Source organism: Cetorhinus maximus, chromosome 12, assembly GCF_964194155.1.
Source record: "Cetorhinus maximus chromosome 12, sCetMax3.hap1.1, whole genome shotgun sequence".
Lineage (NCBI taxonomy): Eukaryota > Metazoa > Chordata > Chondrichthyes > Lamniformes > Cetorhinidae > Cetorhinus > Cetorhinus maximus.
The window spans coordinates 94,670,543-94,684,687 of record NC_135890.1 but is presented as its reverse complement, the minus strand read 5'-3'; the positions used below and the strand labels follow the sequence as shown (position 1 = coordinate 94,684,687).

At 41.5% G+C, this 14,145-nt stretch overlaps 1 protein-coding gene across 1 annotated transcript in view; it reads right to left on the bottom strand.

The window, feature by feature from the left end:
- vps37ba (VPS37B subunit of ESCRT-I a) overlaps window positions 1-13,883 on the bottom strand; it is a 46,058-nt gene extending 32,175 nt beyond the window's left edge. The window contains exon 1 of the mRNA XM_078554117.1: window positions 13,245-13,883. Within this exon, the coding sequence (XP_078410243.1) occupies window positions 13,245-13,343 (99 nt within the window). The 5' untranslated portion in view covers window positions 13,344-13,883. The remainder of the gene's footprint in view (window positions 1-13,244) is intronic.
- Between the last annotated feature and the right edge of the window lie 262 nt (window positions 13,884-14,145).

Sequence of the window (14,145 nt, the reverse complement as noted above, 5' to 3'; positions counted from 1 at the left end):
ATGAAGGTCTATGAAATTCTTTTTGCAAGGTTCACGCCATAGCAGAAATCTAATAGATGCGTAGCAGAATTTGAACATGGTGTTATACAAATAAAGCCTATAAAGTAATTTTGAACCTTAAATCCAAAATTTTGTTTGCTCTATCCTAACCCTGTCCAGCAAACGATCAACAACTTGATCAACATCATCTGTGGAAGCTCAATTATTGAACGTGTTCAAGACAAAAATCAATAGATTTCTGGATACTAATGACATCAAAGGATATGGGGATAGTGGGGAAAAATGGCGTGGAGGTAGATGATCAACCATGATCTGTTTGAATGGCAGAGCAGACTTGATGGACCAAATGGCCTACCCCTGCTTCTATGTTCACCACCCGAGTTGAAGCATAAACCCGATGGGTTGTGCTGCTCCACCTTAGGTTTCATGGCATTATCACAGTTGCGGATTCAATTATCGCCAGATTTACCTTTCCATTATAATTTTCTTACTGGAGTTGGAGGGCTCTGCCTTCTCGCTGCCCACACCAAAAGGGGAGGCAGTGGCATTATCACTGGACAAGCAATCCAGAGACCCAGGATAATGCTCCAGGGATTTGGATTCAAATCCCACCATGGCAGATGGTGAAATTTGAATTCAACATAAAAACAGAATCTGGAATGAAAAGTCCGATGACGACCATGAAACCATTGTCGATTGTCGTAAAAACCCATCTGATTCACTAATGCCCTTTAGGGAAGGAAATCTGCCATCCTTACCTGGTCTGGTCTACATGTGACTCCAGACCCACAGCAATGTGATTGACTCTTAGGTGCCCCCTGAAATGGCCTAGCAAGCCACTCAGTTGTATCAAACTGCTATAAAGTCTAAAAGGAATGAAACTGGCAGTGGGTGCCAGTACCTACATGACCTGGACTGCAGCAGTTCAAGGAAGCAGCTCAGCACCACCTTCTGAAGCGAAATTAGGGATTGACAATAAACGCTGGCCTAGCCAGCAACGCTCACATAGGGGTTCGGTTAGCTCAGATGGTTGGGTGGCTGGTTTGTGAGGCAGAGTGACGCCAACAGCGCAGGTTTAATTCCCGTACCGGCTGATGTCATCCATGAAGGTCCCACCTTCTCAACATTGCCTGAGGTGTGGTGACCCTCAGGTTAAACTCACCACCAGTCATCTCCCTCTTATGAGAGAGCAGCCTATGGTCCTCTGGGACTACAGTGACATTCATTTCATGAACGAATTTAAAAAATGGCATACTACGTACTTTCCCTAAGCAAAAAGGGGCTGCATGGCATCCCAATCACTTCCTTTCAAAAAAAGTGAAGATATTTAGCAACGAGTTAAGAAAAATTTGGCAGATTTTCCCTCGTGCAGTTAAACAGAACTTTTAAGCTTACTTAGAAACCCTCTGGTATTACATTATGGAGCACCTTAAAGGTGCTGAATTTTGTCCGGAGTGGTTAATTTTTCACTACTCTGGCATTTTATTTTAATTTGGTTGCATTTTGTGTCAAATATTAGTTTTTCTGCCAAATATTAGTTTTTCTGCTTACCTCTAGGCAAGAAAAACTGAATTACTCTGCATTTAAGATCTTTGTGCTTTTAAATAACTAAACATTGTCAAAGCTAACAGGAAGTCTGTGTCCAAATCGAAAATACAATATTTAGCTCTACAGATACATTTTGCAGGGTGGGTGCCCAAGATTAACTCATCCAATGTCCAGTAAGCATGTAGCTTTAAATGCAGAGCAAGCTACAAAGTAATAATGCAGATACATCCAGCCAACTAAGCATTTTGAACTCGTAAAACACCTGTAAAGTAATACTTGTACATAAATTAGGATGGTCAATTAATCACATGTTAATCACGGAAATTAACTGTATTAAAAAATTAATCTCCAAAAAAATTTACTTGTTAACTTCCACGATTAACATGTTATGAAAACCCCACTTGAATTTTTTTTAAAATTCTACTCAAACACCGCAGTGTCTTGCATAAGACTATTTTCACTTCCATTGATATATAATCAACTATGCATTAGGACTATAAAACAGGTTTAGCCCTAATCTTGCTTTTGACGCATTTCAAACATAATATGCAAATTCACATTACAGGCACAGCTATTTATGATCAATGTCTAATGCTACATATGGCAAGGCCAAATGTGTCATTTAATTACCACCCCAGTCTACTCAATCATTAAAATGGTGGAAGGTGTTGTTGACAGTAATATCAAGTGGCAGTTATTCAGCAACAATCTACACACCAATGTTCTGTTCGGGTTCCACCAGGGCCACTCAGCTCCTGATCTCATTACAATCTTGGTCCAAAGATGGACAGAAGAGCTGAATTCCAGAGGTGGGGTGAGAGCAAGTACCCTAGGCATCAGGGTACATTTGACCAAGTGCAGCATTCATGCCACACAAGTGCCAGGTAATGAGCTTCTCCAGCAAGAGAATCTAACCATCTCCCATTCAACAACATTACCATTACTGAATCCACCAACATCCTGAGGGTTACCACTGACCAAAACTTAACTGGACCAGCTATATAAATACTGTGGTTATAAGAGTTCAGACAGAGGCTGGGAATTCTGCAGAGATTAACTCACCTTCTGACTCCCAAAAGCCTGCTCACCATCTACAAGGCACAAGTAAGGAGTGTAATGGAATACTCTCCACTTGCCTAAATTAGTGTAGTTCCTAGAACACTCGAAGAAGCTCAGCACCATTCAAAGCAGCCAGCTTGATCAGCAACTCATGCACCACCTTAAACATTCACTCTACCCACCAACGCACCAAGCAGCAGTGTGTGCCTCTGAGGTGCAATGCAGTAATTCGCCAAGCTTCCTTTGATAGTTCTTTCCAAACCCGTGACCTCCACCACATATAAAAACAAAGGCAGTAGATGCATGGGAATGCCACCATCTGCAAGTTCCCCAAGTCTCTCACCATCCCGACTTGGAAATATATCGCTGTTCCTTCATGGTCATGGGGTCAAAATTCCAGAACTCCCTCCCTCACAGCAGCAGTGTACCACATAGACTGCAGCAGTTCAAGGCAGCAGCTCATTGACATCTTCTCAAGTTTATTTAGGGGTGAGTACATATGGGGTTAAAGGCTGAAAAATCTCCAAGGCCTGAAAATCTACATCCCAGCGTACTAAAAGGAAGTGGCCCTGGAAATATTGGATGCATTGGTGGTCATCTTCCTGTCATGAAGCTATTAAAGTATATAATATTATTGGAAAATATTTATTTTAAAATAGAGTTTAGTCTGTGGGTGTGTCTTAATTGGATTAAAGCCAGCTAGTCTGGGTGCTTTAATGTGCACTAGTTTTGATATGTAAGAGATAGCGTGCATTTGCATTTTTTGAATACAGCATTCAAGTGGGGATGAAAACTGACACCTGCCTTGCAGCTACCAAACAATATGTATAGAGATAAAAACAAAAAACTGTGCATGATGGAAATCCAAAACAATAACAGAAACAAAAATACCTGGAAAAACTCAGCAGGTCTGGCAGCATCGGTGGAGAAGAGTACAGTTGACATTTCGAGTCTTCATGACCCTTCAACAGAACTAAGTAAAATTAGGAAAGGGGTGAAATAAGCTGGTTTAAGGGGTGGGGGGTTTGGGACAAGCAGCCAGTGATAGGAGGAGATAACCAAAAGCTGTCACAGACAAAAGAACAAAGAGGTGTTGAAGGTGGTGATATTATCTAAAGGAATGTGCTAATTAAGAGTATAAGACAGGACAGATAAGGTACAGATAGCTCTAGTGGGGGTGGGGGAATACTAAAATGTAGAAATAAACAATGGTGGAAATACATTTAAAATTAGTGGAAATAGGTGGGAAAAGAAAAAATCTATATAAATTATTGGAAAAACAAAAAGGAGGGGGAAGAAACAGGAAGGGGGTGGGGATGGAGGAGAGAGTTCAAGATCTAAAATTGTTGAACTCAATATTCAGTCCGGAAGGCTGTAAAGTGCCTAGTCGGAAGATGAGGTGCTGTTCCTCCAGGTTGCGTTGAGTTTCACTGGAACAATGCAGCAAGCCAAGGACAGACATATGGGCATGAGAGCAGGGTGGTGTGTTGAAATGGCAAGCGACAGGGAGGTCTGGGTCATTCTTGCGGACAGACCAAAGGTGTTCTGCAAAGCGGTCACCCAGTCTGCGTTTGGTCTCTCCAATGTAGAGGAAACAGCATTGGGAGCAACGAATGCAGTAGACTAAGTTGGGGGAAATGCTGCTTCACTTGAAAGGAGTGTTTGGGCCCTTGGACGGTGAGAAGAGAGGAAGTGAAGGGGCAGGTGTTGCATCTTCTGTGTTTGCATGGGGAGGTGCCATGGGAGGAGGAGTAGGGGGTGATGGAGGAGTGGACCAGGGTGTCCCGGAGAGAACGATCCCTATGGAATGCCGCCGGGGGGGGTGAAGGGAAGATGTGTTTGGTGGTGGGATCATGCTGGAGTTGGCGGAAATGGCGGAGGATGATCCCACATTACTAATAAAATTGGTACTATCAAAGGGGTTTCATTGTTAAAAGGTGGAGTTCAAAGAGGTTGATGATACAATGAGAATTTACATTCAATGGGGGTGGTAGGTATAACTTTAGCAGTTTTCAGGTGTGCAGGGCAGAGGTAATGTAAGATCAAAAGGCAGCTGCAAGCCTCCAACTGTCTCCACAGGAACCAGAGTGAAAAGAACCTTATTTTGAATTTGTAAGGTGAAAATGCTTTGCCTGGTGTTTGGTTAAGTCTGTGGGTTGCCGTTGCCTTAATGGAGATTAGTTTGGGAATTTGTTAAAAGTTATGATAGTAGTAATTTGTAGCCATGTGTATATATATATTTAACCTGTGTTACGTTTCATTTAGTCTAATATAAAGCCTCGAGAACTGGTAGTCTGATTCCTGAATTTAGAGCTGCATCTCAAACACCCACCCCCTTAAACCATCTTATATTTCACCCCTTTCATAATTTTACTTAGTTCTGTTGAAGGGTCATGAGGACTCAAAACGTCAACTGTACTCTTCTCCACCGATGCTGCCAGACCTGCTGAGTTTTTCCAGGTATTTCTGTTTCTGTTATTGTTTTGGATTTCCAGCATCTGCAGTTTTTTGTTTTTATAACATTTAAAATTATAGGTTATGACAGTTGTTTAAAGTTTCCCTCTGGGATTTTTAAATAACTCCACTTTACCAACTGCGTCTATCATAACATTCCAAAATTCTATAGACTCTAGAGCAGTTCCTACAGATTGGAGGGTGGCAAATATAACCCCACTATTTAAAAAAGGAGTGTAAAAACAGAGAATTACAGACCAGTTAGCCTATCAGTAGTGGGGAAAATGCTAGAATCTATTATAAAAGACATGGTAATAGGACACTTGGAAAGCATTAATGGGATTAGACAGTCAGCATGGGTTTATGAAAGGGAAATCATGCTTAACTAATTCACTGGAGTTTTTTGAGGATGTAACTAGTAGAATAGATAAGGCAGAACCAGTGGATGTGGTGTATTGGATTTCAAGGCATTTGATAAGGACTCACATAAGAGATTAGAGGCAAAATTAAAGCACATGGGATTGGGGGTAATATACTGGCATGGATTGAGAATTGGTTGACAGACCAGAAACAGAGAGCGGGAATAAATGTTTTTTCCAGGTGGCAAGCAGTGACTAGTGGTGTACCACAGGGATCAGTGCTTGGGTCCCAGCTATTCACGATATATATATAAATGACTCGGATGAGGGAACCAAATGCAATATTTCCAAGTTTGCTGATGACACAAAACTGGGCGGGGTTGAGAGTAGGATGCAGAGAGGCTTCAGGGCGATTTAGACAAGTTGTGTGAGTGGGCAAACACATGGCAGATTCAGTATAACGTGGATAAATGTGAAGTTATACACTTCAGTATGAAAAACAGAAAGGCAGAGTATATTTAAATGGTGACATATTGGGAAATGTGGATGTACAAAGCGATCTAGGTGTCTTTGTACACCAGTCAATGAACGTAAATAGGCAGGTGCAGCAAGAAATTAGGAAGGAAAATGGTATGTTGGCCTTCATTGCAAGAGGACTTGAGTTCAGAAGTAGGGGTGTCTTACTGCAGTTATACAGGGCCTTGGTGAGACCACATGGAGTATTGAGTGCATTTTTGGTCTCCCTACCTAAGAAGGGATATACTTGCCATAGAGGGAGTGCAGCGAAGGTTCATTAGGCTGATACAGGGGATGGCAGTACTGTTGTATGAGGAGAGATTGATTCGACTAGGTCTGTATTCATTAGCGTTTAGAAGAATGAGAGGGGATCTGATTGAAACGTATAAAATTCTAACAGGGCCAGACAAACTGGATACAGGGAGGATGCTTACCCTGGTTGGGGAGTCTAGAACCAGGGCCCACAGTGTCAGGATACGGGGCAGGCCATTTAGGACTGAGATGAGGAAATTCTCTACCACAGAAGGCTGTGGAAGCTGGGTCACTGAGTATATTCAAGAAAGAAATTGATAAGTATTTGGATATTAGGCACATCAAGGGGTATGGAGAGAAAGCAGGAATATGGCATTGAGATAGAGGATCAGCCATGACCATATTGAATGGTGGAGCAGGCTCGAAGGGGGGCTGAATGGCCTACTCCTGATCCTAGTTTCTATGTGTCTACCCCAAATAATATATATTGCCTTTTTATCAGTTGGTTAACGCTGTGACCCATAAAGAATGAGACTCAGCTCAGCTGTCCACAATAAGGTTTCAAAATGATTGTTCCCCCTAAGATGATACAGGTCAGCAACCATCTATCTCTACAGTGAATATGTAAGTGTGTTAACCAGATCTAGTGTCATTGTTTGACAAATCCGAAACTCATTGCTCTAACACCAGGCTCGGGCCCTGCTGCTTCACTGAATTTTACCAGAATGGTGTGAGATTTCACTTGGCTGAACTTCCTAAACACATGCCTCAAATCAACAACAAAAACAGAATTACCTGGAAAAACTCAGCAGGTCTGGCAGCATCGGTGGAGAAGAAAAGAGTCGACGTTTCGTTCCGTTGAAGGGTCGTGAGGACTCGAAACGTCGACTCTTTTCTTCTCCACCGATGCTGCCAGACCTGCTGAGTTTTTCCAGGTAATTCTGTTTTTGTTTTGGATTTCCAGCATCCGCAGTAGTTTTTTGTTTTTACCTCAAATCAACAGTTCAACTCAATTCACCACTCTTCGGCTCCTATGTAGCATAGTCCAGTCATTCCCAATTAATCAAATGCGACAGATTGTCCTTAATCCTAGTTTAGAACTGCAAAATCCTATTCTTCCCATTTCCAAAGCATTCCATGGTTTTCCTCTATGAAGCCAATACCAGATAAGGCTATAAAAGTGAAGGGGTTATTTGTAGCTAAGTGAACAGAAGGATCCAGCTGGAATTTTCACCATCTGACTTGCAATAATATTACACCAAAATCTATGTTGATCTTACTGTCAGCAGCTTAAACCAAAATCTCCTGATCTCATGCAAGAACCAGCACAAAGTAAGCACAAATTCAGTATAACCACTGAGGCCCAAAGAAACATGCAGATCATTCCTTTTTTATCTTATTGATGTTATGAAAATTAGATTGAAATCATGAGACCATAATTTATATAGTTATAGAGTCAATGGTGCAGAAATAGGTGAGTCAACCCAACTGGTCTATACCAGTGTTTATGCTCCACACAAGGCCCCTCCCACTGCTCTTCATTTAACCCCATCAGCGTATCCCTCTGTTCCTTTCTCTCGTGTTTATTAGTTTCCCCTTAAATGCATTTATGCTATTTACCTCAACTACCCCTTGTAGTAGTGTCTCACGTTCTCACCACTCTTTGGATAAAAGAAGTTTCCCCTGAATTTGGTATTGGAAATTAGGGACTATCAATATGGTCTCTAGTTTTAGACTGCCTACAAGTAGAAACACTTTCTCTACATCTACTCTAACCACCTCTTTGTAATCTTTAAAAGGTTCCTTAGTCATCTCTTTTCTCACCTGTGCAGCTTTTCCTGATAAGTAAATTCTCTCAATTTTGGATTCATTCTTGTGAATCTTTTTTTGCACCTTCTCCAGTGCCTCTAACCTTTAGGTAAAGTGGAGACCAGGAATACACAGTATTCCAACTGTGGGCTAATCAAAGTTCTATACAAATTTAAAGAAAGTTATCTGCTCTTCAATTCTATCCTCTAGAAACATGCACTTGTGCATATGTAGGAGTACGCAATTCTGGAATCTTTTTAACAGTACAGATTCTACTGCCATTAGAAGCATTCACAAATATATAAGGAAGCAAAAGTCCTAGGGAACTTAAAAACAAATTTCCAAGAGAAAACACACCAGAAAGCAAGCCCGGGGCTTGTTCCAAGACTGAAACTCCTCATTCACAGTGATCTCAGGTTTGGTGGGCATGTGCTACACTTACATGTCTGGACATGCATTTATACCCATTCAGAACTCGCATTAATATAGGAAACTTGCATTCACCTGTATTTTGCATAATTAAAGACACATTAATGAGTAATTTAGGATTTTGATAGATGCAACATAGGAGCAGCACAAATGATTGAGGAATTCTGACATTGTAAGATTCCAGCATAAAACCAAGGTAGGTGCAAAATCTCAAAAAACACATGTAATGCAGTTCCTACTGAGGAAATTCCTAGCCATGAGCTTTTAAATTTTAGACAAAGTGCAACACTTACTGGCTCATTCCAACCACAAAAGCTACTCAGGGCCAGCCTTGCTGGATCCACTGGCCTCTTCCTGCCTGTTATGTTTATATGCAATCAAAAAATATGAAGAAATATGGAGCAAACATGGATTTATCCAGCCCAATAGAATGTAATAGTACCATGATATGAATAATCTGAAATGGCAATCAACACCAAGTCATATTCCAAATCCATTGGTTAATTATTCAACATGCAGAGAAAATCCAATGCATCTTAATTGTAAAAACAACCCCTGAAAGTCAAAACTATCAGTGTACTTATCCATAACCTCTCCATCGTTTCTCCTTCAAGACACTCCTTAAAACCTATCTCTATTTACATGGCTTGGTGTCAAATTTTGTGATAACACTCCTATGAAGCACCTTGGGACATTTTACTGTTAGAGGCGCTGTACAAATATAAATTGTTCTTGTATAAATACACTTATACTGTTAATTTACTGGGTAGTAAACTGAGTAATTGGCTAGCATTCTATTATTCAGCCCCTACAACTATACTGATAAAGTCTGACCAAACAGTTTCAAAGAGTAGTGAGGCCAACCACTATTGTTGTTATAGGTGTTGCATCCATTATATAAATATGGCAAAAGCAAAAAACTGCAGATGCTGGAAATCCAAAACAAGAATAAAAATACCTGGAAAAACTCAGGTCTGGCAGCATCTGCGGAGAGGAACACAGTTAACGTTTCGAGTCCGTATGACTCTTCAACAGAACAGTCATACGGACTCGAAATGTTAACTGTGTTCCTCTCCGCAGAAGCTGCCAGACCTGCTGAGTTTTTCCAGGTATTTTTATTCTTGTTTTACATAAATATGGCAATTTGTTTTTAAATTACCAAATCAATCAACCTTAAGATTTTGGTTTAGACCATTATTAAGCTACATGGTAGCTACCATTTCTTGTAACATGTTCCAGATGGCATAATCTCTACAAATATAAATTTGGTCCATGAAAATATATCAGATTATATTGCTTGTACTGCCATATATATATATATATATATAAATAAAAAAAAACAACATTAACGGTGTATTAAGGCTTTCATCCAGAAGATAAATATAACTGCAGCATTAATAGTTCCTTCAGCCAAAGCTGCAGTTAGAATTGGCTCAATAATAATCCAACAGGAGGGATGGCAGGTTATTACAAAGTATTTACCCTACAGAATCAGGCCAGTCAGCCAAGCAGGTCCATGCCAGTGTTTATGCTCCATAGTGGTCTCCTCCCATTCCTTGAATATTAATAGGCCATCAATTTACAAAGGAACTCTTTGTTGCAAAATACTCATTTTTGATTTGAAAAACAAAACGAATGAACACACAAATTTCACAAAACTAGTTTTTAAAAAAAATACAAATCTAACATGGCAGTATAAACCTCTCAGCACATTTCCTATATCCCTTTAGGAAAGGAGATTTATGTTCAATATTTAAGACATAAAACTATGGCGCAGTCTATTATACTTCTCAGATCTTGACTTCAAGATTGTACAATTCCTCGTGCCATTTTCCCCCTTGGCCTGCCTTTTCTTCTCTCAGCATTCAACCGTGAACCAGTGGCCTAGCCTGACAATATCTAACACCCCCACCAAAAAAAAAATCAAGTGGAGAAATAAGGTAAATTTCAGTACTCCTAAAGCTATTTCCTATTGATCATTCAATAACAAATGTATAATTCACTGGAGTTTTACACTCCACACAATCTCTTGTTCCATGTTTAAAACACTGTATTGGCTTTTTAAAACAATAGAAAACAGCTTAATACAAATACAAGTCAGTATTCTAATGGTTATGTACTATAGTACATTTTAAAAATAAAACTTAGCAATTGCTTAGACCTGTAGATCTCAATCAATTCTCTCATTTAGTTTCCAGGACTACCTCCCATTTCTGAATGCCATTTTCTCAAAAGCAACAGCTGAACAAACCTGAAACATAGCTGCAGCAATGTATTCGTGATGTCACAGCACTTCACAATGAAACCTTTGTTTAAAAAAGTGTACACAAAAAAAAACGAGGAAGCCCCCAAAACGCACTAGAGTTAATTTTTTTGGGAGGACTGGCAGGAGAGGAAGAGGTGAAGGAAATGAAACCTCAAAGATGCATTTTTATATAAAGACGTACCATCCAGTTTGATACTGAGCTATCAAAAATGATATTGGACTTGATCCCCAACTATACCTTTTGCTAATTTCAGAGATACCGTTATTACTGGTAGAGCGAAAACATCCAGGCTCTCCCTTCGCTTCCGTCCAGGAATCTTTGCTGGAAAATGCGCACAATCAGTTGAGGGTGAGACTGGCTAAACCAGTGACTTTAGACTTTTGAGAGTGGCAGGCTCTTTGTATATATTGACACACACCTAAAGTGCCCATCCTAGGTTCCAGAAGACAGCACAAGTAGAAATGCAGCAAAAACAATATACATTAACAAATAATGCGGTAATGAGTTCATACTTAAGCATCTTAGAAAAAGACGTTGGTAGCCATGGAACCAGAATCGCTATTCAAGGCAACATCCTCAGGGCAGGAAATGAAGATTTTAAATACAAATACACACGCCACTCACCAGTTTAAAATCATGTATTGTCTTTTTATATATTTGAGTTTTGTACTATTCTGAGTTAAATAGTCAAATGGACTGCAAATTATGAAGCAAGTAAGTAGAGTTGGCTGCATAGGATTTTCCCTGCAGTAGTCTGAAAATCAAGACACTGTAGCACTAGATAGAGACACTACAGCACTACTAGATAGTTCCCATTATAAGTGTGGACATTAGAATTTTCTAATGCAAATAAAAAATAAGGATAAAAACTGACTTTAAACTTAGTACTAAATTACATCTGCACAACCCAATACAATTATCACACTCAGCTTCTCCTAAAATCTAGTCTCAACTCTCCACATGCACAAAAGAAGTCCAACATTAATTTAAACCGTTTTCCATCTCCTATTACAAAAAATACCTGATCCCACTTGAGAAACAATGTTTTAGCCTAGACCTTTTGGCATTCATCTGCTTTGTTTAGCATTTTCTTTTTACGTAGTTGGATTGTTCTTATTCATTCATGGGATATGGGTGTCACTGGCAAGGCAGGCATTTATTGTCCACGAGAAGGTGGCGAGTTGCTTTCTTGAATTGCTGTAGCTTATGTGGTGGATGCACACCTAGAGTGCTATTAATATATAACCCAGCAACAGTGAAGTTAACAGTGATATATTTCCAAGTCAAGATGGTGTGTGACTGAGAGGAAAGCTTGTAGGTGATGGTGTTCACATGCACCTACTGCTCGTCCTTCTTGGCAGTAAAGATCACAGGTTTGGAGCACAATCTTGTTCGCTATTGTAACCTTTTTTGCGTTTTCAAATAAAAAAGAAACATCTTTAAAGATAATTAAATTTGCTGTTCGAGCAGTTAATACAGAAAAATGGCAATTCCCAACCAATGAAATTTGGTAAAAGTATTCAAAACCATGAGGGTTGAGACTGAGTAGATGGGGAAGAAACATTTCCCATTGGCAGAAGAGCCAAGAATTAGGGAATACAAATTTAAGGCAATTGGTCAAATAAGCAACAAGAAAACTTTTTTTTTTTACACAATGAGGGGTTAGGATCTGGAATGCACGGAGTGCCAGGTGGAGGCAGATTCAATTGTGGCTTTCAAAACGGAATTGGATAAGCACCCCTAGAAGAAAGAAAATTGCAGGGAAAGGACAGGGCGGTGGAGATAACCGAGTGGCTCTTGCAGGGCCACTGGCAGAGACACAACACGCTGAATGGCCTCCTTCTGTGCTTTAACCATTCTATGATTCTAAAAAAACAGCCGCATTATAGGCAGCAAGATAAAGACAGGTGGACCTGGGCAAAGTTCAGGTGAAAACTCACCCCGTCTTTCTCACCTTCAACCTCCTGGCCTGCTGCCTAATTACCTACAGAAAGGAGGGGGTGGGTTAAGAATTTACAACCCGCCCTCGACCAAGGCTCCTGACCATTCAGTGAGTGATTCTAATCCTTGTGGAAATGTGGAGATTCGGCTGCAGCAGCAGCAGCCGCCTGGGAGAGTTGCAGCGCCACAGCCCCGGTGATTTCCGTGTTTACACAGAGGATCCTCAGCCGGGCGTTAAACTCAGGCTCCCGCGGAGGGGGCCTCTGGGTGGGACGCCTCTGGGTGGGACCCCCCTGCCCCCTGCCCACGGTCACAGCTGCTTCCCCCCCCCTCCTACTCCTCTTCCCTCTCCTCCTCCTCTCCCTCCTCCTCTTCCCTCTCCTCCTCCTCTCCCTCCTCCTCTTCCCTCTCCTCCTGTCCCCCCATCTCCTCTCCCTCCTCCTCCTCCTACCTCCTCTCCCTCCTCCTACCCCCACTCCATTGTTTCTCTCTCCCTCTCCCTCACACACACAGGGACAACTTTCCCAACACCACCCCCGGGCCCCCGTTTACTCTTCAGGTTCTTCCCCCCTCCCCTTTGTAAAGCCAGGAATCACCTCACGAAACTCACCCCCTCCATCTCCTCCGCCATTTTATTCAGCTTCTCCTCATCCTCCAGTAACTCATTCAGCTCCTGCAAGCTCAGGGAGCTGAGGTCCGGCAGCGACATTTTTCACTCACTCCCTCCCAAGTCCCGGCTCCCGAGGCAGCCCCAGCCCCGAGCGGAAATCACCGCCCACGCCATTCTGATTGACAGGCTCCTCAACCAATAGACGCCGGCTGCTGAGGTCGCCCCGCGCACCCACCGGCCCCGCCCACATTGCTCTGATTGACAGGCTCCTCGACCAATAGCCCGCCAGGTGAAGTCATGCGCCTCTGGGTCCCAAGGACACTGCCACGCCCCAGCTGCTGTACAACAACAAAGCCAGCTTCCAGGTGTGGGTTCCAACCTATATGAGGGTTGAAGGTCTTCCTTGTGAGTCTGTTCCTGGGTATTAACAGATCCAGACAGAGCATCGTCGATGGCGGTGTTCGTCCCAGCTGCATGCCTCTCTGCCTTGGCTACATTCACGTCCGTGGAGAGGGAAGCACGCAGAGTCCGCAAGGACGCTGGAAGTTTTTCCAATGGGCAGAGGGATTGGAGCACGTTGTTATTATAATTTCATAAACACTTCATTACAAATGTGAAATGCTGCAGCTGTGTGGAAATCTGAAATAAAAACAGAAAATGCTAAAAATAGCAGGTCAGGCGGCATCTGTGCGGAGGGAAACAGTTAATATTTTAAGTGAATGATCTTTAATCAGAGAGAGTGGAGATAGTGAATTTGAATGCTTATACCTTGTATTCTAAATTTCTATTTAATTTGGTTCTATCATAGTAAAGTTATAATCTCTATTCAGCTAGGTAGCCCTGGCTGTTACAATGCACAGCATCTCATTGCATCATTTAAATTCATTGCCACATATATACA